The sequence below is a fragment of the Phoca vitulina genome, unplaced genomic scaffold, assembly GCF_004348235.1.
Source record: "Phoca vitulina isolate PV1807 unplaced genomic scaffold, GSC_HSeal_1.0 scaffold20, whole genome shotgun sequence".
NCBI lineage: Eukaryota > Metazoa > Chordata > Mammalia > Carnivora > Phocidae > Phoca > Phoca vitulina.
The window spans coordinates 40,740,020-40,762,164 of NW_022589723.1; the positions used below are offsets into that span (position 1 = coordinate 40,740,020).

General features: G+C 44.3%; 1 protein-coding gene across 10 annotated transcripts in view; it reads left to right on the forward strand.

The window, feature by feature from the left end:
- Positions 1-20,448, forward strand: part of PEAK1 (pseudopodium enriched atypical kinase 1) — a 329,039-nt gene extending 308,591 nt beyond the window's left edge. For all 10 annotated transcript variants that reach the window (XM_032417490.1, XM_032417496.1, XM_032417497.1 and 7 more), the window contains one exon: positions 13,458-20,448. In XM_032417490.1, coding sequence (XP_032273381.1) covers positions 13,458-14,621 — 1,164 coding nt within the window. In that variant the 3' untranslated portion in view covers positions 14,622-20,448. The remainder of the gene's footprint in view (positions 1-13,457) is intronic.
- Positions 20,449-22,145: the final 1,697 nt, after the last annotated feature.

Genomic DNA, 22,145 nt, shown 5'->3' on the forward strand with positions numbered 1-22,145 from the left:
CACTCTCAGTACTTATGAAATTCCAAGGGTTTGGGTTGCTGTGAGTCAGGAACCATGAATGAAGACTAAATATATTTGAGAAATATATATTTGACTTTCTCTTATAAATCACAATATCTCAGGAGTTAGCACTTCAACATACGAATTTTCAAGACTCAGAATTCAGTCTATAGCATTCTGCCCCTTACCCCCCCAAATTCATGTTCTTATCACATGCAAAATATATTCAAGTCATCCCAATAGGCCCAAAGGTCTTAAATCATTCCAGCATCAACTCTAAAGTCCAAAGTCTCATCTAAATATCATCTAAATCAGATATGGGTGTAACTCAGGGTCTGATTCATCCTGAGGCAGATTTCCTCTCTAAGCCGTGACCCTATGAAACTAGACAATTATGTGCTTCCAAAATACAGTGGTGGCCAAAGAAAATAAAAACACTAATTTGAAAAGATCTGTGTACCCCTATGTTTATTGCAGCATTATTCACAATAGCCAAGATATGGAAGCAGCCCAGATGTCTATCAATAGATGAATGGATAAAGAAGATGTATATATACACAATGGAATATTACTCAGCCTAGAAAAGAATGAGATCTTGACATTTGTAAAACATGGATGGACCTAGAGGGTATAATGCTAAGTGAAATAAGTCAGACAGAGAAAGACAAATACCATAACGATTTCACTCATATGTGGAATTTAAAATCAAAACAAATGAACAGATGATAAAAAGACAAAAAAAAAAAAAAACCATCTTAAATACAGTGAATAAACTGGTGGTTGCAGGGGGGACCTGGATGGAGGGATGGGTGAAATAGGTGAGGGGAATTGAGAGTATACTTATAGTGATGAGCACTGAGTAATACATAGAATTGTTGAATCATTATATTGTACACCTGAAACTAATATAACACTATGTTAATTATATTTCAATTAAAAAAATGCAATGGTGCAGTAGGATAGACAATCCCATTCTAAAAGGGAGAATTCAGAAGGAAAGAAGTGGTGATGGATCCCAAGCAAGTCCAAAACCTAGCAAGGCAAATTCCATTAGATATGAAGGCTCACAAATAATCCTCTTTGATTCAGCACTGTACCCTCCAGGCCCACTGGGGTGGCAGCATCGCTCCCATGGCTCTGCTAAACACCCTGCTCCTTTGGCTCTTGGTAAGAGCCCCACCCACACTGCCCTCTGTGAGGCGCCATCCACATGGCTCTCTGCTAGGGTAGCCTACCACTGAGGTACTGGTCATCCTGGCTTTCCAAATCTGGAGAGACAGGCCTACCCTTTGAAACCCAGGAGGAAACAGCCTCGTCTCTTAGGTTTGTGATGGGAGTAATTAGCCCTGACTATCTCTGAAATACCTTCAGGGTCATTCTTCCCTTTCCTTAAAGAATAGTGCACTTGCACAGCTGCATAGCTCTGTGGACCAGTCCTGTAGAATCCAAAAAGTCCAACAGCTTTCCTTCATTCCATCCTGCTTTCTCTTTAGCTCAAACTGGCAGTGTCTTTGCTGGGAGAATCCTCTTTCTATTTCTGGCTTCTCCTGAGATGACTGATTAAGTCCATGAGTCACACCCCTGATCTCTTTAGACAAATGGTTGTTCAACCACGCCTTTAGTATTCTTTTTAGAACTAGCTTTCTTGTTTATTGCAGTATGGATAGGCTGAGAATTTTCCAGATCTTCAAGTCTTGGTTCCTTTTTGCTTAACAATTCCTTCTTCAATTTCTCTCTCCCCTTTTGCATTTATACTATAAGCAGTTAGAAAGAAACAAGCTGCTCCTTCACCACTTTGCTTAGAAATCTCTCTGCCAAATATACAGTTTCATTGCTAACAAGTTCTGCCTTCCATAAAATACTAGAACAGTTTAGCCAAGTTCTTTGCCATTTGTTTTTTATCGTTTCTCCAGTTTCTAATAACATGTTCCTCATTTCTGTCTGATTCGTCACCAGAATCACCCATAATGTTCATATTTCGCAATAGTCTGTTCATGATTATCTAAGCTTTTTCTATCATGGATCTCAAAACTCTTCCAGCTTCTACCCAATTCCAAAGCTGCTTCTACATTTGTGGGTATTTGTTACAGTAGTACTCCACTTCTCAGGACCAAATCTTAGTCAGTTCAGGCTGCCATAACAAAACACCATGGACTGACCAGATGGCTAGACAGCAGAAATGTCTTTTCTCCCAGTTCTGGAGACTGGAGGACTCTCCTCCTGGCTTGTAGACAGCTGCCTTCTTGCTGTGTCTAATGCGGGGGGAGGTGAGAGCAAGGGAAAGAGTACAGCACATTAGGGGTTAGGGCTTCAACATATAAATGTAGGGAGGACACAATTCAGTCCATAGCTTTATTCTGGTTTTCATTCAATGTGAATAGCTTTAGTAGTTGTATTGGTCTTAAACTAAAAGACATCACAACACATAATAAAGAAGAGTTGATTTGGAGTAAGCTGACATGGGTCCAAATTCTGAATCAATCTCTGTGTATCCCCAAGTAAGCCATGTAATCTCTTGGTTTTCACATGAATGGATACTAACTTCTCTACCTACCTCATAGTAAGATTGTTATAATGCACATGTGTTTATGTGCTGAAACTCCTTTCCAATAATGGAAAATTACTGCTCAACATTTTTTTAGATCACTCATTATTCTTTAATATTAGGTACTGGTCTGATGAGTGTATTTAGATAGGTTCTGCACTTACATGCTTTCTTTCTCATTACTTCAAAGATGTAAACGTTTTTCCTTAAAATTATGAGAGAAAACTACTAAATGCTAACATCCTCAAGAATTTTAGCACTGCCAAAAATTGGTAACAAACTGAGTGTCTGATATTAAGGAAAAATTTAATAAATTATGGTAATGTCCAATGGAATGTTTGTGGCCATTAAATAGTAATTATGAAGACCATATAAAATTGTGGAAAACATTTTTTTGTAAAATATCACATGAAAATAGCAGAATACCAAATAGTATGATCATAACTTTTTAAAAAATTCACCTACAAAATGGTAATATGCAATTAATGCCTATGTTAGAGTAGTAGTAATTATAGGTGATTTTGACTGTTTTTTCAATTAAAAAAAACAATGAATTGGAGATTTTAGATCATTTGACACTGAACTTCTTGAGGGCAGGTATCCTTAGTTATTGATCCCTATAGTTTCATCCTCTAGCACAAATTATAAATAGCTCCTATTTCATGCTACCCAGCCTTGCACACACTGGTTCCACTCTCTGGACTGCACTTCTGGGAAGAGCACTGTCATGTACAGGTGACCTATTTCAGTATCACCTGAGGAGGGGTCCTCATTAGGTATGTACCTTCCTCTGCCACATCCCATACCCACAGAATCGGAATCAGTGAGGCCTGGGAAACTGCATTGTTAGCAAGCACCCCGGGTGGTTCCTACACCTTTTCTAAGCCCAGTATCTTTATCTGTAAAATGGAGAAAATCCATCATTCTTCTTAAAGCCATTGTGAAAAATCACAGGAGTCAATATGTACATAGTGATGTATATAGTGCTCAGAGCATCATTTGGCACAAAGAAAGCATTCAGTAAATGGTACCTATTTATTCCTCCACTCTCTTCTCATGTACCTAGAGGGCTCCTGTTTTCTTAAAGAATCCAGCTCTGTGAATTTTCTTCTCTGATGTTCTGAGAACATGTTGACAGCTCCTCTCTGGGTACCCATTCTATACTTAGTGGATTTCTCTATCACTGCACTATCATGCTACAGTTGTACGATTCTACAACAGTATTATTATACAATTAAAATCACATGCCTCCCCTCCCCTCTGTGACACTTGAGCTTCCCAGTGGCAGGGACCATAGTTTATTAATGCTTATATCCTTGTTACAGTGTTAATCTAATATATTTAGCATCAGATAGCAGTATATACTATCCAGAATAGTACCATGTACATAATAGGCATTCAGTAAATATTTCTTGACCTTTTGGCAAACATTTACTGTTTAAAAAATTGTGATATTTGTGTGGGTTTACAGAAATACATGTGAATAAGACAAAACCTCACCCTCAAGGGGAGCTTATATTCCAGTGGGGGGATGGGGGAGACAAAGGCATAAATAACTCTTAAACAAGACAGATTATAATGAAGGTTCAGAGTGGTATGTGGAAATGTAAAGATGGATGACAACTAAACAATGAAAGAAGTCATTGTTAACACTATCTCAGGACTTCACACTGTTTGTGGTGAATGCAGTGCGTGGAGAGAATACTGAAAAATTTGGCTATGGAAAGATCTGGGACCACATTTAGAGCTTTGAATGATGAATTCAAGAAGTTAGACTTTAGTTTGTGTTTTATGGGAAACGACTAAGGATTTTTAAAGAGAGGGATAACATAAGATCAATGATTTTGGAAGAAAACTGTGGTGAAATGATTTTGGAAGAAAACTATGATGGAAGGGTCCAGAAGGGAAACCAGTCATAATGCTATTGCAGTAGTCCAGGTAAATAATATTGAGCCCCTGAACAATGGGAAAGAAGGGGCAAGTGGTAAAAGAGCTGAAACAGGTGGTAGACCATGTCTGGTGAGAGGCTGGATATAGGATGAGAGACCACCCCAGGAGGATGGTGATGCCATTAAATGAAATATGAATCAGAAAAGCCAGAAAGATGAGCTTTCTGTGTAGCATGCCCATAGGATAGCCAATTCTAGAGAAACCCATAGCCAGATAAAAATGTAGGTTTGGTACTCAAAAGGGAGATCAAGACTAGAAATATGGTTACCCAATCTTCTCATAGACTTGATTTAGTTCAAACTGGAAATGTATGTGATTATAGTGGAGAGTCTACAAAATCAGGAAAAGGCCTACTCATCTAAGTGACCCAAAGCAGAAACATTGGAAAAGACATAGCAGAGGGCAAGGACCCACAGATCAGAGAGTGCAGGATTGCAGAAAGCTTGAACAGAATAAGAAAAAGGCAGGAGTTCAATCTCTAGTAAACCTCAGGAAAATGCAATCTTGGTAATAATGGGAGCAGATACCAGCTGCAGCCAGTTAGAGAGTATATGGAACAGGAAGGCTGTGGAGGCAGTGAGCACAGCCTACTTTTGTAAGTGTTTTGGTGAAGGAAGGGCCAAATTGATGCCCAGACAATATTTAACCTTCAACTTCTATTTCTGTCTCATTCATGTCTCCTTTTATCCTCTCATCATCACTTGGGGAGCCACCACCCAGCAGATCAAACCTGTCTCTGTGGGCTGCATATTGGCTGGCCTCCAACCCTTAACTTCCCTGCTCTCTAAATAAAACTTAACACAGATTTAAGCATGCACTTGAAACTTCCCTGTTCTAAATAAAATCTACCTTGTTTTTTCCTCCTTTCAAAGAATCTGGGTAGCCACTGACCAAACACATAAACCCCAAAGTAGACTCAAGACAACTTCAGAAGGGCCAGCATTCATCATTCATCATCATACACAGGAGGAAACTGAGGCCAGAGAAGAATAATTACTTTTGCAAAGGGTCACCAGCTTCATGGTGGGCTGCCTCTTGCCTCCTACATGGAACCTGTCCTATTATCTCATACCTGAGTAGTGGACTAGCCCTGCCATGCCTCAGTCTTGTCCCTGAATGGACAAATGACGTTTGCTGATAAGCAGAGTGGCCAGTTGGTAAAGTTATGGCTCAGTCTCAATGGGACATTCTTTATCACTGCTTTTATGAGATCATTTTATAATAAATGTTGCTATGTGAGACCACATAAGAAATTTGGATGAAATTACTGTGGGGAAGATTATAAAAATCTCACATAAGCAAAAAGTAGAAATTTCTGCCTTACTTTTTCAAGAGTTCCAAATTTGGGGTAGTACATATCTTCTCTTTTTGAAGGAGTCCAGGTCTTTGTTCTCAAGGAAAGAGTTCACAGAGCTTGGTGAAGATGTGCACTTCCCTGTTACAACAGTGGGCTGTTTCCTTCTTCCACCTATGCAAGTATCTTGTTAAAAGCTTGTAGTAAGTAGAGGTGAACTGTGGACACCACCATCTTTTATTGTATTTGACTCCAGAGTCTTTGTTCATCTCATTTGGGTGGATGCTGATAAAGCAAGACACTAAATGAAAAAGCATTAACAGGAATAACTGATTGGTAGGAGTTTACAACTAGTTCAGACTATCGACACAGGCAATTAATTACTGGCTTAGTAATAAGGAAAAAGCTATAGAGGGAAAACCACTTCCACTTTCATAATTCAGTACAAATATGTTCCAATATTGAAACTTCACAGACAGCCATTGTTCAGCACCCAACTGTACATACTCATAGCCATCATAGGTCAGTGTCCACTTCATTTCAGGGCTGAATGCAGACAGAAGTTCCTAAGAGTGTCAACTGGGAATTGGTTTAGGAAGGAAGGGGTTTGGGTACTCACGTAAATCTGGAATCAAAATGAATAGTCTAGTGGGAAAAGAAGCCATGGCTCTCGTGAATAAGGTGAGAAAACAGTTGGGAATTATAAATTGGGATTCAAATTAATTGAACTCCTAATCTGTGTCTGAGATGGTTATTGAACTGCGCTGTACCTCAGTTTCTCTAATGTGAACATCCTGGGTGTCATTCTGTCAACCCCAATTACTAGCTCAGAAACACAAGTGATTTTCTTTTGATCCACATGCTGAGTGAGAGCATGAAAAGATTTCGTGGGTACAAGCTACAAATGAAATAGTAAAATCTTATACAGTTGCCTTTTTGAATTTCTCTCTAGACTCCAAAATGGGTTTCTTGGGCATGTGAACATTTTTGCAGCAATTCAAGCTATAAATTACCTGGCCTACCTGACAGAGCTCATAGCAGATTCCTGTAGCATGGAGTTCTGAGTACCTGGGGCCCAGATGGCATTTATATATTAAATACTTAATCCATTTTTAATATGTTTGTAACAGCATTGAGTGTGTGTGGGTCTTGGCTCTGTAGCAGCAAGCAAAGCAATACTCCTAGGTCGATCAAGGAATTGAGGTCAAGGAGTGATCAGCCTGTATTATTAGAGCAAGGTTGTACCAAGGTTGTACTGGATATCTGTTTCACATTTGCAGGTTTTCATTCTATGCTTTCTCCCGTTTGCAGATGTGCTTTTGTGTAATGTGACAAAATGGTGCAGATGGATGGTGTATGTGATCTTCAGTGTTTCTCACTTTTGACCCTCTATAATTCATTCCCTACAATATCCATCTCACTTAAGGTTCACTGAGGCACTGTAAAATGTGTAATGTGAGATGGAAGTGAGGTTTCCTGCTGATAAAGTGGAAGTAGACTGAAGGCGTACTAGGCTGACTGAGCCCATCAATGGAAAAATAAAAGACAAATGTGGAATATTTTTGAAGAGTCCTGTATTTTGTAATTATTGTTTTCTTTGGGGAAAAGGAGAGGAAATTGAATGGAATGTTGAAGAACATTGTCATTTTGTGTAGGTTTGTGCAGTGCAAAACCACCAAGCCTCTAGGGCAGCCTGGACTCAGCGGACAGCCCTCATCGTTCAGATTTTACTCATTTGCGTCGTCAGGTCATGAGTGTTCATTTCTCAGATTAGTCTCCCATTGCCCCCTCCCCATCACCGTGCCAACTTCCATCTGTTTCATAAAAGCTGTTCACATATTCTAGCTGCTCTGAGTAAATAACCCTGTGGCTACACCAGATCAGATGTAGCCTTTCTCAGTATGTTGTACAGACGTATTGCACAATGTGCCTTGCTCTGTGGTAGGCCCTACTGATACAAATATCTGGTCTTCAGACCCAAAAAGTGTGCTGTCTGTAATAACAGAGATGTATACAAGAAACACAGAAAGGAGGTTTAGGGTATTCAGTGCTTTCTCTCTTTGACAGAACTGACACATGATAATGGCTTTGAAAGAGTAACTAGAAATTCCTCAGGCAGATGAGGGGTGAAGAGAGGCCCTGATCAGAGAGCACACCTGGTGGGTGGAAGCCGGGGGGCTGGCTGCTGGTAGTTCAGTATGGCAAAAGTGAAAGAAACATGAGAAATAAGACTGGAAAGGGAGGCCAGGCCAGGCCTTTCTCCTGTGAAGATGGTGGGAGCCACTACGAAGTTTAAATATTAGGCAGGCAGTATCCAGTTTTTTTGAAAGGTGGCTCTGGTGTTTGAGGGGAGTCACATGAGAGGCAGGGAAATCAGTTGGAAATCTTTTGTAGTACTCCATGCCGGTGATAATGGTAGCAATAGATGATGGAGACAAGAGGATAATTTAAAAGTTATTTGGGAAGAGAATCGATTAAAATTGGTGATTGATTAGATGTAGGGAGTGAAGATGGAGGAGAAATCCAGAATGAATTTGATTTCTTAGACAGATGTTGGGACAGATAATGGCGCCATTCACCAAGAAGAGGGAGCACTGGAAGAACAGGGGTTTTGGTGGGAAGAAGAGTTTGGGTTTGGTTATGTTGAGTTTAAGGGTCTATGGGATGGGACATACGGGGTAGGGGGGTTCAAGTAGGCCATTGTAGAGATGAATCTAAAGCTCTAAGGCAAGTCTGGGTTACAAATGTGGAAGTCAATAATATATTAAGATGATCGAAGCCATGAGCTTGCTGAAGGGAGTGTGTCCATGAGAAAAGAGGACAAGAGCAGACTTCCCCCAACAAACGCTAGCATTTCAAGGAGCCTGTGGGAGAAAGAGTCAAATAAAGGAGAATGGGTAATACCACTCTGTTCGACAACTGATTTATTCCACAGCCACTTCCCTACTGTGGTGCCAGATGTCCACCTTCTCCCCCTGCCTCCCCGCTGTGTTGCCTTAACCTGAATATCTGTCCCACTCCCCAGTGTTGAAAGGACAGCAAGATGTATGGGCATCCTCTTTACAGGCTCCAGGCGTATGGGCATTCTGGAAGGGCCGCTAGTATTAGACGCATAGGCTGCTGTCTTCTTCCCAGCTGCTTTTAATGGGGATTTACAGTCAAAGCTCCCCACATTCTGCTTTTTAAAGTTAGCTGTCTAGGTTGAGATGATGATTATTATAAACATAAATGCTTTATAATGGCAGATTTGACTCAAAGGTATGCAGAGCAGTTGCCATGGGCAACACAGAAAATGAGCCCCTGTACTGAAGGGAATGTTTGGAATTAAACTTTTCAGGTTGTGTGTGAGGAACAATTATCAGGTTGTTTCCCCACTAAGATCAGGTTGTGTAAGCATTGTGTGCTTTGACCTGGGTCTCGAGAAGGCCTCAGGAGAGGCCTCTGGCTCTGGAAGCATTTTTTTCTTTTTTTTTCCATTTTCGAACAGGTGACTGATCGGTGGCTAAAGGGCTCCCCAACCCACTTTATGGGGCTCTGGCTGGATCACTTCAGGATTTTTCACAGATGGAAGGTGCTAAGGAGCCATCAGATACTTGTTTGAATGCTCAATTGCTGTAAATGAATAGTTTTCCTTTTCCTTCTCTGTCCTCCCTCATCCTTATTAACTCAGACAACTCCATTTCCTCGCAGGCTCCTGTTTTTGTGGCAATGTTTTATCCATGTTGGTGGGTGTGTAACTACCCCTGGCTGGCTGTCCCTTTTGATGGGCTTCTGGCTTCCTCTGGAGAAGCAGCTCGGGGAGGGGGGCCGTCTGAGCGGGCAAGCACGCCAGGGTCACTGTGCCCAGCACGCGCATCTCTTCCTGTTTGTGCTCTTCACGGAAAGCGCTCCTATTGCATGAATTTGGCATTGCCACCTTCACAGAACCAGTAACTTGTCCAGAAAGGGGACCTATGGCGGATCGTACAAGATTCAACCTTCCCCAGCCTGGTTTTGTTCTCTTGCTGCAGCTTGCGTGGAAACGACTCCTGGAGGGTGTCACCTTGGCTCAGTCTCTCACAGAGCTTTTCTTCCCTTTCAGAGAATCGGGCAGGTTAAATAGGTTTCTCCGTATGTAGTCAGAACGACTATGAGATGATTTTTCTCCCATTAAAAAAGAGAATCTTACATGAAGATCCAGCTCCTGTTTTGTTCCTATTTCAAAATTTGGGGAAGCTTAGAAGTCCTGTGGAAATCATTCTTCTTAGGGAGTGGAATCTCTTTGGAAATTCCTGCAGTTCAAGCCAGCTGCCCTTTTAGGGAAGGAATGTAAATTCCTTTCAAGAAAGATAAATGAAAATGGGAGGCCCAGAAGAAGTCACTTTGCTCCCTGGTAGAGAAAATATCAGGTAAGGGAAAGAGGTCAAATCAACAACCAGCAGGAGGAACCCTGTCCATTTGTTCTGGAAAGAGTGGCTTGTTTTCTGAAATAACTTTTGGATGAGAAATTTATCATCTGAAGTCAGGTCATTTTGAGTTTCTTTTTTTAAACTAAAGGAGTCAAGTTATTAATATTTGAAAAATTGCTACTCTGTGGTACATAGAATCATATAATACTCCTACCTAAATTAACATCATCACAAGCTCCATAATAAAGATTTATGAGATACTCATCATACAAGAAATCCTATTCTGGAAATCTTCATAGGTCTGTATTTTGATTATAACTGTTTTCATGGTTGTGAACCAATTAGAAGCCCTAGTATTTTGTTTCCCTCTTTCCAGACTTCTCCCTTTTCCCTTTACCCCTTAAACTAGAGTGGCCCATTATTCTTCAGCCTGTCTCTATATTGTAAGATGGAGAGATAAGGAAGTGCCACCTGCTCAGGCCGGCTACCCAGGCAGGCCATTCTCCTTCAGAGCATCCAGAATGGTTGAACAATTTATCATTTCTCCTTTGTAAATCACTTTGAACCTTTATCTCAAGTTGATCTGTGAAACTAAACATAAATTCTTGTTGTAGTGTCCATGTTCTTGTCTGCTCAAACAGCTCTGGGGAATCTTATGAAAGTGTGTGTGTCTATTTGTGGGCAGATACCACCCGAATGACACCATGAGAGGAGGAGTCACAATTAGAATACCTTCTCTCCTTCTAATGCCAAACCACAGAGTGGCAAGTTGTTTTCAGTGCAGCTTAGCATAGTAAAAACTACAGAGCGGTTAGACACTTCTCTCTCTCTCTCTCTCTCAGCCTTAGATTGGGCCTGTCTTGGACCAGAACATACTGCCAGTCTGACTTGTGGCCTGCAGGGGATTGGACTTTAGCTCTTCCTCTCCAGCTGCCTCCACCAAACCCATGGTCAGAGAGCCTCACTGCTGGGGCAGGTGGCTCTCAGGACTCAAAAGAAAGATGCATTTTTCTGTTTTGCTTTTTCTGTTTGAAAAAACATGAAGATTCTATAATATGACATCACTTTTAACATTTGCAGGTTGCTAATTGTCTTAGTCATTTGCAATGTTACATTTGCTTAGCTTTGAGATTTATAGATCGGCTCTACAGAGTTGATCTCATTTAATCCTCACAAGTGCCCTATGAAGTAGTAGGTTTCAGGATTTTTCTATATTGTCTCCCTTTTTAGGGAGACTGAGACCCAGAGAAATTAGCTGAGATGCCCAAGGTTACACAGTTAGTGGCAAGACTAAATCCCAAACCTGCCAAGTCCTTGGTGAGTGTCCTTTCTATAAAGTGACTGCTAGAGTTTAGCTACAGTCTCATTCAACTCAACTCAGTGGTATTTGACTGACTTTTCAAAGACTGAGGAGTTGGGACCTTTGAACTTTCATTCCAGCCAGTGATGTGATATTGAGCAGATTATTAAAATTGGAAATGGGTTTAATGGTGCCATGTCCTAGACCCAACTCCTATACAACTAAAAGATGACTAGTATAGGATTTTTAAATACCTGCTGACACGTAAATATGAAATATTGCCAACAGTACAGTATAGAAAGAATTCATGTTGTGATTGATGAGCATATAGGAGTATATATTATACTGCGTGCACAGAGACTTTGAGAGCTTTCCGAAGATAATATTTTTTGAAAGATATATGTTTGAACTTGAACTCAGCCTGGGGTTATCTCTGTTTCAAGACCAGAAGTTTGGTTAAAGAAGAAATGCTTAGTGTGCCCTCAAATTGATGAAGTAGGTGGTATAAGATTTGAAGAGAGGAGAGAGCGAGAGAGAAATTTCTGTGGTATTGATCACTGGTGTCAAGACTCTAAGTGTAATAAATATGTATAAATACAGTAAATGAAAGAGGATGTTCCTCTCCCACAGATACTCCTTTACCTTTGGTCTGGTTTTGGGCTGGGGGAGGGGGGCGCTTTTTGTTTTTTGCTTTTTTTTTTTTCATCATGAGAAGTGTACTCTTTAGTCCCCATCACCTGTTTCATCTTTTTCTTAATATCTCTTTGAATGGAAATCAGAGCATGTTCTTTCTCAGAACTGGGAGGCTCATCAGCACCTTCCCAAGAAATGTATATTTTTAAAAATAAAAGTAGCTAGAAAATCCTTTTTACAGTTTGTTTCTTTTCGGTATGACTGCAGCCAACAGGCCGTGTGAACACTTCCGGGTGCCTGTCGCTGGGAGGCTTGGATCCCTGTGAAATCCGGCAGCATCTTCCTGCTGAGGAGAGAGAATGTGCTCCTCAGGTGCAGGCTCGCGGAGGAGCTGTCCTGACCGGGCTGTGAGGATCTGTGAGCGAGTGTTAGGCAGAGTCTTCTACGGTCAGCTTCTCCGCATTCTATCATGAGCATAATCCATTTAGGGGTGATTTTATTTACTTTTTTGCTTTTTTACTTTTTCTAACCCTGGATGACTAGAAATACAGTAGTCGTTTCAGTATATAGAACTCTTGGCTAATGTTTGTGATCAAAAAACTCTTGCATGATCCATAGCCACATAATAAAATTCTTTTGGAAAGGCCTTACTGCCTAAATATCGGCCTTTAAAAGAGGCCTGTTAAGAGAAAGCATGAAACTCAGAGTCCTGCCATTGAAATGTTGGTGGTGCTCTGACGAGGTCAGACCAGTGATTCTCTCCAACTTTTTTCTCTACCTTGCCAGTCAACCGTGCATGCCTGAGTTGTGACAATGACACTCATTGAAAATTAGGAAAACCCACACTTTACCTGGCCAATATTTGTTACTCTCCTGACCAGTGATAAAATAAGGTATCCTGGCCTACTTTATAGAGCTGTTGTGTAAGTCTGGGCTGTAAGCCTCTACAGAAAGTGGTAAAAAGTTATTCTTGGTTCTGTTTTCTAGATGACATACAAGGTATAGTAGAAAAAGCAAGCTTTGGTGTTGGACAGACTTGGGTTTGCAAGCTGGTAGTCCTGGGCTTTTTTTTTTTTTTTGTAATTCTTAAATCTTCAGCCTACTTTGAAGGGTTAGCATAAGGACTACAGATAATATACGTAAAACAGCATGTAGACAGCCGCAAGAAATGGCTCCTGCCGTTATTACTGTTACTCGGCATAGGACGACCAAGACCCTTTCTGAAGACTTCACTACAACATGGTTTGTTCCTAACCAGTCCACCTTCCAATTAATCTTCCTTTACACATCTAAGCCTGGTTATGAAAGTGTGCATTTTATATTGTGTTATTTGCATTCTTCTTTCAGATCTGTAAGAGCAAAGCTAAAGAATCTCAGCAGTATTATCACAGCTTGGCTGTCCGGCAGAGCCTGGCTGTCCATTTTAACATCCAGCAGGACTGTGGTCATTTCCTTGCTGAGGTCCCTAATCGTCTGCTTCCCTGGGAGGATCCCGATGCCCCTGAAGAGGAAGAGGATGAAATGGAAGAGGCTGAAGAAGAGGTGAAAGGAGAAACAGATGGAAAAAGCCCGGAGCCCTCCTCTGAAACAGAGTCATCCCAGAAAGCAAGCCAGGGGGGCATTAGCAGGAAGCAGAGAAGCCACGTGGTGGTCATCACCAGAGAGGTTCCCTATCTCACCGTGGCTGATTTTGTGCGAGACTCTCTGGGCCAGCATGGGAAAAGCCCGGACCTGTACGAGAGGCAGGTGTGTCTGCTGCTCTTACAGCTGTGCTCTGGCCTGGAGCACCTCAAACCCTACCATGTCACTCACTGCGATCTTCGTCTGGAGAACCTGCTGCTCGTCCACTACCAGCCAGGGGCAACCAGCCAGGGCCTGGGGCCTGCAGAGTCCAGCCCCACCTCGTCTTGTTCTACCAGGCTCATAGTAAGCAACTTCTCTCAGGCCAAGCAGAAGAGCCATCTGGTGGACCCCGAGATCCTCCGCGACCAGTCCCGCCTCGCTCCAGAGATCATAACAGCCACCCAGTATAAAAAGTGTGATGAGTTCCAGACAGGCATCCTCATCTATGAGATGCTGCACCTGCCCAACCCCTTCGATGAGAACCCAGAGCTGAAGGAGAAAGAATACACTCGAGCAGACCTGCCTCGCATCCCACTCCGCTCCCCCTATTCCCGGGGCCTGCAGCAGCTGGCCAGCTGCCTCCTCAATCCCAACCCTTCTGAGCGGATCCTCATTTCAGATGCCAAAGGCATCCTCCAGTGTCTGCTCTGGGGCCCCCGGGAAGATCTCTTCCAGACTCTGACCGTCTCTCCCAGCCCAGCGCAGCGGAGCGCCCTGCTCCAGAACTGGCTAGACATCAAGCGAACACTGCTCATGATCAAGTTTGCCGAGAAGTCCCTGGACAGGGAGGGTGGGGTCAGCCTGGAGGACTGGCTTTGTGCTCAGTATTTGGCTTTTGCCACTCCAGACTCCCTCGGCTGTATTGTGAAAACCCTGCAACACCGCTAGTCTGTCCTGCTTGCGGCTTTTCTTTCATTTCCACCTTCCAGTCACCTGTGCACTCCCCCTTCCCAGAGCTCCCACAGAATTCAAGGAAAGAAGAGAGACCAACCTTCCATCCCTGTCCAGGAAAAACGAGTCCTCTCCGAAGGCTTATCCATGGCTCCACACCGAGTGCAAAGCTGGGTCTGTCTTCACTGTACGGTCGTGCAGTTGCCTTCCATCAAAACACCTTTCACCGTAATTGTCCCCAAATGCAGGTAGAAAATGAAAATGTCTATCCCGGAAGGCACAGCTCTTTTGGTATGAATTCAGTGAGCTGTGTCCAGCTCCTGCATAATTCTGAATATCACCTGTCTTTTTAACCACAAGTATTTATTCTCACTAGCAATAGACAGATTTGACCAGTCCTTACCATCATCCACTAAGCTCTCACAACAGATTGGTTTTTTCTTTAAAGTATCAATCACTGACTCTCTTACCAGGCAGAACTGCCATCCTTAGCATCAGGCCAGTTTTGTGTCTGGGGACTCTATTCTTTGTTCCAGCAGATCGTCAGAAGACAAGGAGAGATTGCATCCCTTGGGTCATGGACGCATTTTCCCTTGTCCTCGGTAAGTGGGTGCACTGCACAGAGGGTGGCCCTACCAGTCTCCCCTCTGCTGCCACTGCCTGATTCTCCTTCACCTCGACTCTGTCCCCACTTGCCAGTGAAGTTCGGGTTTATCAGCCACTTGTGGCCCCTTCCCAAACTGACCCGAGGTGGTGTCACCAATGCCTCCGCCGGGTGCGTACAGTTCGGACCTGATAAAGAGCTGGCGGGCCCCCCGGAGATGAGTTTCCACACTTGCAGTTCCCTAGGGGCCCCCCCGGGGGATGGTTGAAGGTGCGGCCTTTGATTACTGTCAGAGCTGGCGGTGTGGACGGCCGGGGCTGGCGGAGCCCGGATCCCAGCCTTCCCCTGAGCCGTACCGGGCCAGCTCCCTCCTCTCAGTAGCCAGTGTTAACTAGTCCACCCAGACGCTGTAGGCATGAGCCGTGAATGACACGGGTCAGCTGAGCTCGGAGAGCTGCCCGGAGGGCAGGCACAGCCGCTGGCTGGGAGGGCGGCCCGAGGCGGGAGAGGGGAGAAGGCCGCTGAGTAGACGGCCGGCCTCCTCCTCAGAACGCGGAGCTCGGCGGAGGAGGCTGCCTCCCGGTGGCCCCAACACATTGCTCCTTAGGACTCTCTGTAGTGGCTCCGGAGGTCGGCTCGCGGGGACTTTGATCGCTGAGGTGGGGTGCCTGTGAGCCGTGCACCGCACGTGGGGTCCATGCTCCTCTCCTATGAATATATGTGCAATTTTTGTATGTATTTTTTTAGCTGTATATTACAGTGTTTATGTTGCAATTTCACCTGAAGCAAGTTCTACAGAAATCCTCCCCTTCTTCCCTTGGCACATACATATTTGCGCTGAGATGAGAGTTCCTTCGGGGGGGCGGGGGTGGGAGGTGACATGTGTGGGCTTGTTTTATTGAAAACTGTGAGTATCTGTTTACTTCAACCTTGAAATCCCAAGAGTCACTCAGATGGTGTGAGTGTGCGCACACGCGGGTGTGCACGTGCGTGCTGGGAGCAGGGGCCGGGCCTCTGAGGGGGACAACCTGTGGCACGGTTGAGAGACATGTTCCCTGCATCTTGTTGGCGAGGGGGCTCCGGGACCCCTCCCCTAGCAGCGCAGAGCTTCTGAAAGCCAAGTCTGTGCAGTATTACTTAGATAGCACATTAGTGGCCTTTTGGAAATTTCTAAACTTTTAACATTTTTAACAGTCTTTTTCATATGATTCACCTAAATCAAAGAGGATCAGGAAGGGAGAAGAATGTATTTTATTGTGATCTTCTTTGTGTTTTGTTGTTGTTTTTGTTGTTGTTTTTAAGAAAACAGGCCATGTGAGGCTCCAAATGGAGGATGTCCCTGTCCTCCTGGCCAGCAGTACAGGACTCCCAAGGAAGAGAGCTCATTGGCCCACAGAGAGCCTTGCCTCCTCTAGCCAGAGTGCAGGGCTCGGCCCCTAGGAATGGCCACAGTCCGCTCCAGGTCTGGGTCCCGTGGCATGACTGCACCTCGCCTAGCGGACTGCTGTTTAGTTCACCTTAGCATAGCCCATGTGCACATAAGTCCTTGCCTAATTATACACTGAAGTAGCAGCACACAGACCACTGACCATGTCAGCCAGCATGTTCCCTTAGCAGTCCTCCCCGCCCTCCCCCAGATGGTTCGCAGATTGAGACACTTTCTCAGTGTCATTCTCGTGGTGCCTTGCCCATGTAAATTTGAATGTTGACTATTTAATGAGGTTTCATATTTAATGAAGAATGTTCTCTGGTCCCTCTGTTTGTTCTCTAGGTATGCTTTTTCTTTTCTTTCTTTCCTTTTTTTTTTTTTTCCTGTCTGACTTGGATCTAGCCTTCTTTGGGTTAACTCTATAGTATTCTGGGCATGGACACTCTCCACTACCGTTATCTTAGAGCACTGGTAAACCGAGCACCTCCTTCGCACCAGATTTGTTTAGTACTGTTTTTATATTCAGATTTGTTAAGGGCAAAAGATGAATGCCACCTAGTCAGAAAAGGGCCTCAGGCTTCCCAGAGACAGGTGGCTAGATTAATTTTTCTCTGAGGGATGGCTGAGGAATGTGAGGTAGAGAGGGAAAAGGGTGTTACAGGTTAGAGCAGGATAGACAAAACAACTATATCTCTACATCAGATGGTCCTTGGAATATTTTTCCAGAATAGTGAAATTCAGTCAATCTAATATTATCACAAATATTTTTTTACAGTTCCATTTTAATTATAGTAGGAACTTTGAATTCATTCATCAACTGGAAAGAAACCCTACCTTCAGACACAGACGGATATATATATATATATATATATATATATATATATATATATATATATATTTGAGTTTTGCATTATGACTAGGATAGCACTTTAAGTTTTCTCAAGTAACATCAAGTTACTGAATTCAATATTTGGAAATTTGTTCTTTTCTGTTGAAGTCTATACTACAGATTCTTCCATTTATCGAGAGTTTGAACAATTAAGCCACCTTTGGAACTTTACCTTAAGCCACATGAGCAGGAACAATCTCTCTGACACATTTCGGTGCTAGAGAAACAGGGACATGGGTGGAGGAACCAAGACCAAGCCTGAATGTATATATAGCAGAGTGCCTTGTTAGAGTGACAAGCTAGTCTTGGAAGGAAGAGAATCCGATGTCCCACAAAGGACTAGGACCACGAGACTTCTCCCATGCCAGCCTGAGGGAGAGCCCCTTTGGTAAATGTACACTGACGTGATGCTCAGAAGCTAATTCAGGAAGAATAACTGCAGGATGGGAGAAAGAGCAGTTGAACCTACGGAGTCCACAAAAGAACCTTGAGTGAATCATGAATGAGGCCTACCAACCCCTAGACGAAGTGAGAATTGGAGGCCAAGAGGACAGCAGTTAGTTTCAAGGTTTGCCCTCTGGGGATGAACTGGGTAAGGTGTAGAGGGGGCACCAGCCCCACACCACTGACGTCGGGGGGCTAAAAGTAAACCGTGCTTGTGAGGATTTTAAGAGTCTGGGTAGCCTTTCATCGTCAGAGTAAGTGGGGGCCAGTATTGCTTCCAGACTCAGAAGAAGTTTGTTAACATGGAAAACTCGTAAGCCAAGAGATCTAAACCTCTAGAAATAGTAATGATATTTCTGGGAGGAAAACTGTATTTTAAAGTTTCTAATATTGCAAATGAAATTTGGGGCCTACTAAATAGGAAGGCCTGGAAGGATTACACTCAACTTCCCAAATTTGAATTAAAAACACTTCAATGCTGGGAAGTAACCTGACTCGGTTTTGCTGGTAACCTGCAAATATAATATTTTTCCCTAGATTATAGTGGCAGTGATCTGAAAAAAATACAGACTAGTCCCAGAAATCAGGATGTACTCAGGATACTGCACTGTAATTCCAAACGATTCTAGATGTATGAATAAAGTACAGACATACTTGAAGATGAGGGAGAGAGGGACTTGGCTCCCCAGGCCGACTCTGACATGTTCTTTACTTCCCTCACTAGTTGATAAGGTTTGAAAATTCTGGTTCAGCCTAACAAGCGAACAGGATGGCTACCCACGAAGCCGGGTCATTAGTTTTACCTCATTGAAGCTCATATTCTCAAAGGCCCAAAGTGCTGTGCCGAGACAAAGCCAAGTGCTGCCCTTGCGGAAGCGTGCACCGAAGGCCAGCTGTCCGTGCTCATGGCAGCGCCGAAAGTAGGGATTCTGTGGACCAAAAAGAGATGCCATAAGGGAAGCCAGGGAATTACAGTGCAAGATCCTAGATAGAGATGATACCAAAGAAATCCAGCCTTTTTGTCCTGATGCTTCCAAGGTGAGGAGGTTGAGTTACAACAGATGCCATCGAAGGAGAACTCACATACATTCCATGTCAAGGGATTTGGCTGATAAAATAATCCATCCTCCCAAAAAAGCACCTATTTTTCTTTTAAATAAGTCCATGTTGTCTATTAGGAAAAAAGAAAAAGAAGATGATGGTGATGATGAAAGCCGTGGGCCCCAGTATCTAAGGAGAAGGAACCAGTCCCTTTCCCCGTGACGTGACCATGACTGTTGCCATGACTTCAGCTTGGGAACATCGCATCCATGTGATTCTGGAAGCTGGGCAATTTTTTTCTAAGAGACGTGGTAGTTTCAGTAGGTTTGTTTAAAGAACTCCTGGGAGATTTCTTAACAAATTCGAATCGTTTTTATAAAGCTTCCTACAGAGGTGGTTACCACTCGTCACCATCATTTAATATCTCTAAGTGCCCCGAATGTACAAGGTGCTATACAGCTGTTCACCATCCCCTCCCTGCGGCTGTTTGAAATTGGAGCACGTTTTTGCCTCAGCCACTGCTAGAAGCTTCCCCACCTAAGTGGGCTGCAGGGGCCTGCATTCCCACCATCCCATCACATGCTTCCGACTCCAGAGAGCCTCTGGACCTATTCCAGCTTCTCGCCTTTACCCATCCCACTCACCCCCATGCTTTTTTTTTAAATTAAGAAAGTTTCAGGGAATCAAAAGAGGTCGGAAATTTTTTAACCTAGCAGAAGTATAGAGTCATATATTTTGCTACGATTATTATTGTATTATGGAAAATCCACTTTGCCCGTACAGTGTGTGGAAAGTATGTGTGTGTCTGCACTCCTGATAATTTGAATGTTGAACAGCCCTATATGGCTTCAGGGTAGTGTTTCTGAAGGACAAACCACACCGCTTCAGGAAACTTGCTCCAAGTACTACTTGGTTATCCCTTCCCTTACCAGTTTTTTAAAAGAGTTACGTGTGAACACACTGGGTTGGGATTTTCTGTTGATACGCAGGGCATTTTGGCATGAGATCAGGGCAGAAGCAAGATGTCATCCTTCTCCTTATTTGAATCATGGCAGTCCTCATTCCAGTCTCTCCTTAGTTCCCCGTGGCTCTGCCCACACCCTATATTTGAAAATCTTATTTCTCTTGCTCTTTCCTGGAGCTTCAACCCTCTACATATTTTAGAGTTGTATAAATCTACCAATGTAAGGTCCCCTCTGTCACCAGGTGGTGCCGCCCTTTGGTTTGCTGTGGTACTTTGCTGTGTTCTCTGTGGCATCATGTTACTGTGTAAATAAATTTGTTTTAATATACACTAAAAACCAGATGAGCGCTTGTTTTTTCAGTGACTCTCCCGTCTTGACACGCTGGGGAGGGTTTGGTTGCAGACGTGGTTGGTTTTGCCCCCCCACCCCAGGGTTCAATGCCCTCTGGGATCTTATTCCCTGCTGACCTGGACAGTATTTCCTGTTCATTCCCTCCCTGACCTGAGAAAACTCAGAAGACAAAGTGAAGGCCTTCCGCTTTGCCTAGCGCGGCCCGAGGGCTGCCGGTCCGCTGTGTGAGATTGCCCCCTGGTGGCCGGTCTCCATACAGCCTTCCTGAGCTGCTCGGGCACGTTTGAGGGGCTTGCTTACCCGGCTCTCCACCGCCGCTCAGTGAAGATCTCAGAGCGTGCGGACAGTATGAGCGGAGGCAGGGCCTTGTGCGGCATCCAGCATCATCTGCTGCAGAATTCACATACCTTTTGCCTGTTCCTTAAAGTACACGCTCACAGGGTTCTCGCGAAGGCCAACAAGCTCACACGCTGACACTTCGGTAGCAGAGAGGCCACCTGGCTTAGGCGGGGAGGGTCAGCCGTTGGCAGTGGTAACAGCAGCTGCCTCGTTATTAAGAGTAGAACGGATGGAAATGCAAACATGTAGATTCTAAATTTAGACCAGGTTTTAGAGCTCTAAACCCTGTACGGTGGACACTGTCTCTGGCCCGGTGTTTCTGCTCCTCTCCACTAGCGATCACTCGGGAATTTGCAGATAATATTTAAGGCATATTGCAATACAGTGGTCGCCAGACTCGAGTTTTGTGTTGTCGAAGAGGCAAACCCACACTGGCGTGGGCCTCAAACTTCCCCCTGGCTTGTCTGAGCCCGGGAGGAAGGGTTACAGCAAAACCCAGGAGGCAGGGACGCCTGCTTGCTGGGGAGGATCTGGCGGGACTGCCCGTCCTAGCTGTGAGCACAGCACACTGGCTTCTTGGGGCAGGGGGTGGGGGGAGAGCCAAAGGAAGAAGCAGGCAGCTGGGGCTGAGCGGTCGCAGAGCTGGCGTGCACTAGGCTCGGGTAGCTGTCGAGTGCTCCACTGGCATGGGTGGCCGACCTGGGCCTCAAAGGATATGGGCCTAGATGGCGGGACCAGTTCAGGGTTGCTCTAGCCAGACTCCAGAGTAGGCAGAGCAAGGCTCCAGAAAACTGGAGGTTCTTTTCTTCCAGTGGGGTCACTTTACCCAGCGTGGGCTCCAGTCCTGGGAATTCTACCAGCGGGTCCTCAGCAAGACCAGCCTTCTGTTTGATTCTGGGTTGTCCTGACATTTGGGTAGAGCCTTTGGTTTCCATATGCCTGCAGACTGCTTTCAACTCAGATCCAGAGAATCTGGATCTTTCCCATCTGGAATTAACTGGTGTAAGTTACTCTCTGGGTGCGTGGGGCTGTGATCGTGCACCCTCCGCTCCAGGAGCTCTTTGCCTGCTCTCCAGGGCCCAGCCAATTACTCTTCCTTTTAAGTGAGCCTGTGCTCTGCAAGGGAGGGAACTTCATTAGTGCCTTAGGAGCCAAGAACTGCGGTTGGCGGATCACACATTGCCATTAAGAGCGGCTCCAGGCAATTACAGCTGAAACTTAAAAATTGGATTTTACACGGTGGGGGCAGGAGAGAGTTGGATGCCAAGATCCCGTTCTCCCAAATTTACAGGCGTCTGAATGGAAACGGGCTGCCTGGGCACAATCCCTGACTTCCTGGAGATCCCAGGGAACTGTCTTGAAGGTACCTGGAAGCAACCAGAAGGCGGAGTCAGTCACCAGTCTTGGCTGGAGATTCAGAGCCGGGCTTGGGAAGAGTCCAGGCTGCTGGGGAAGCCGT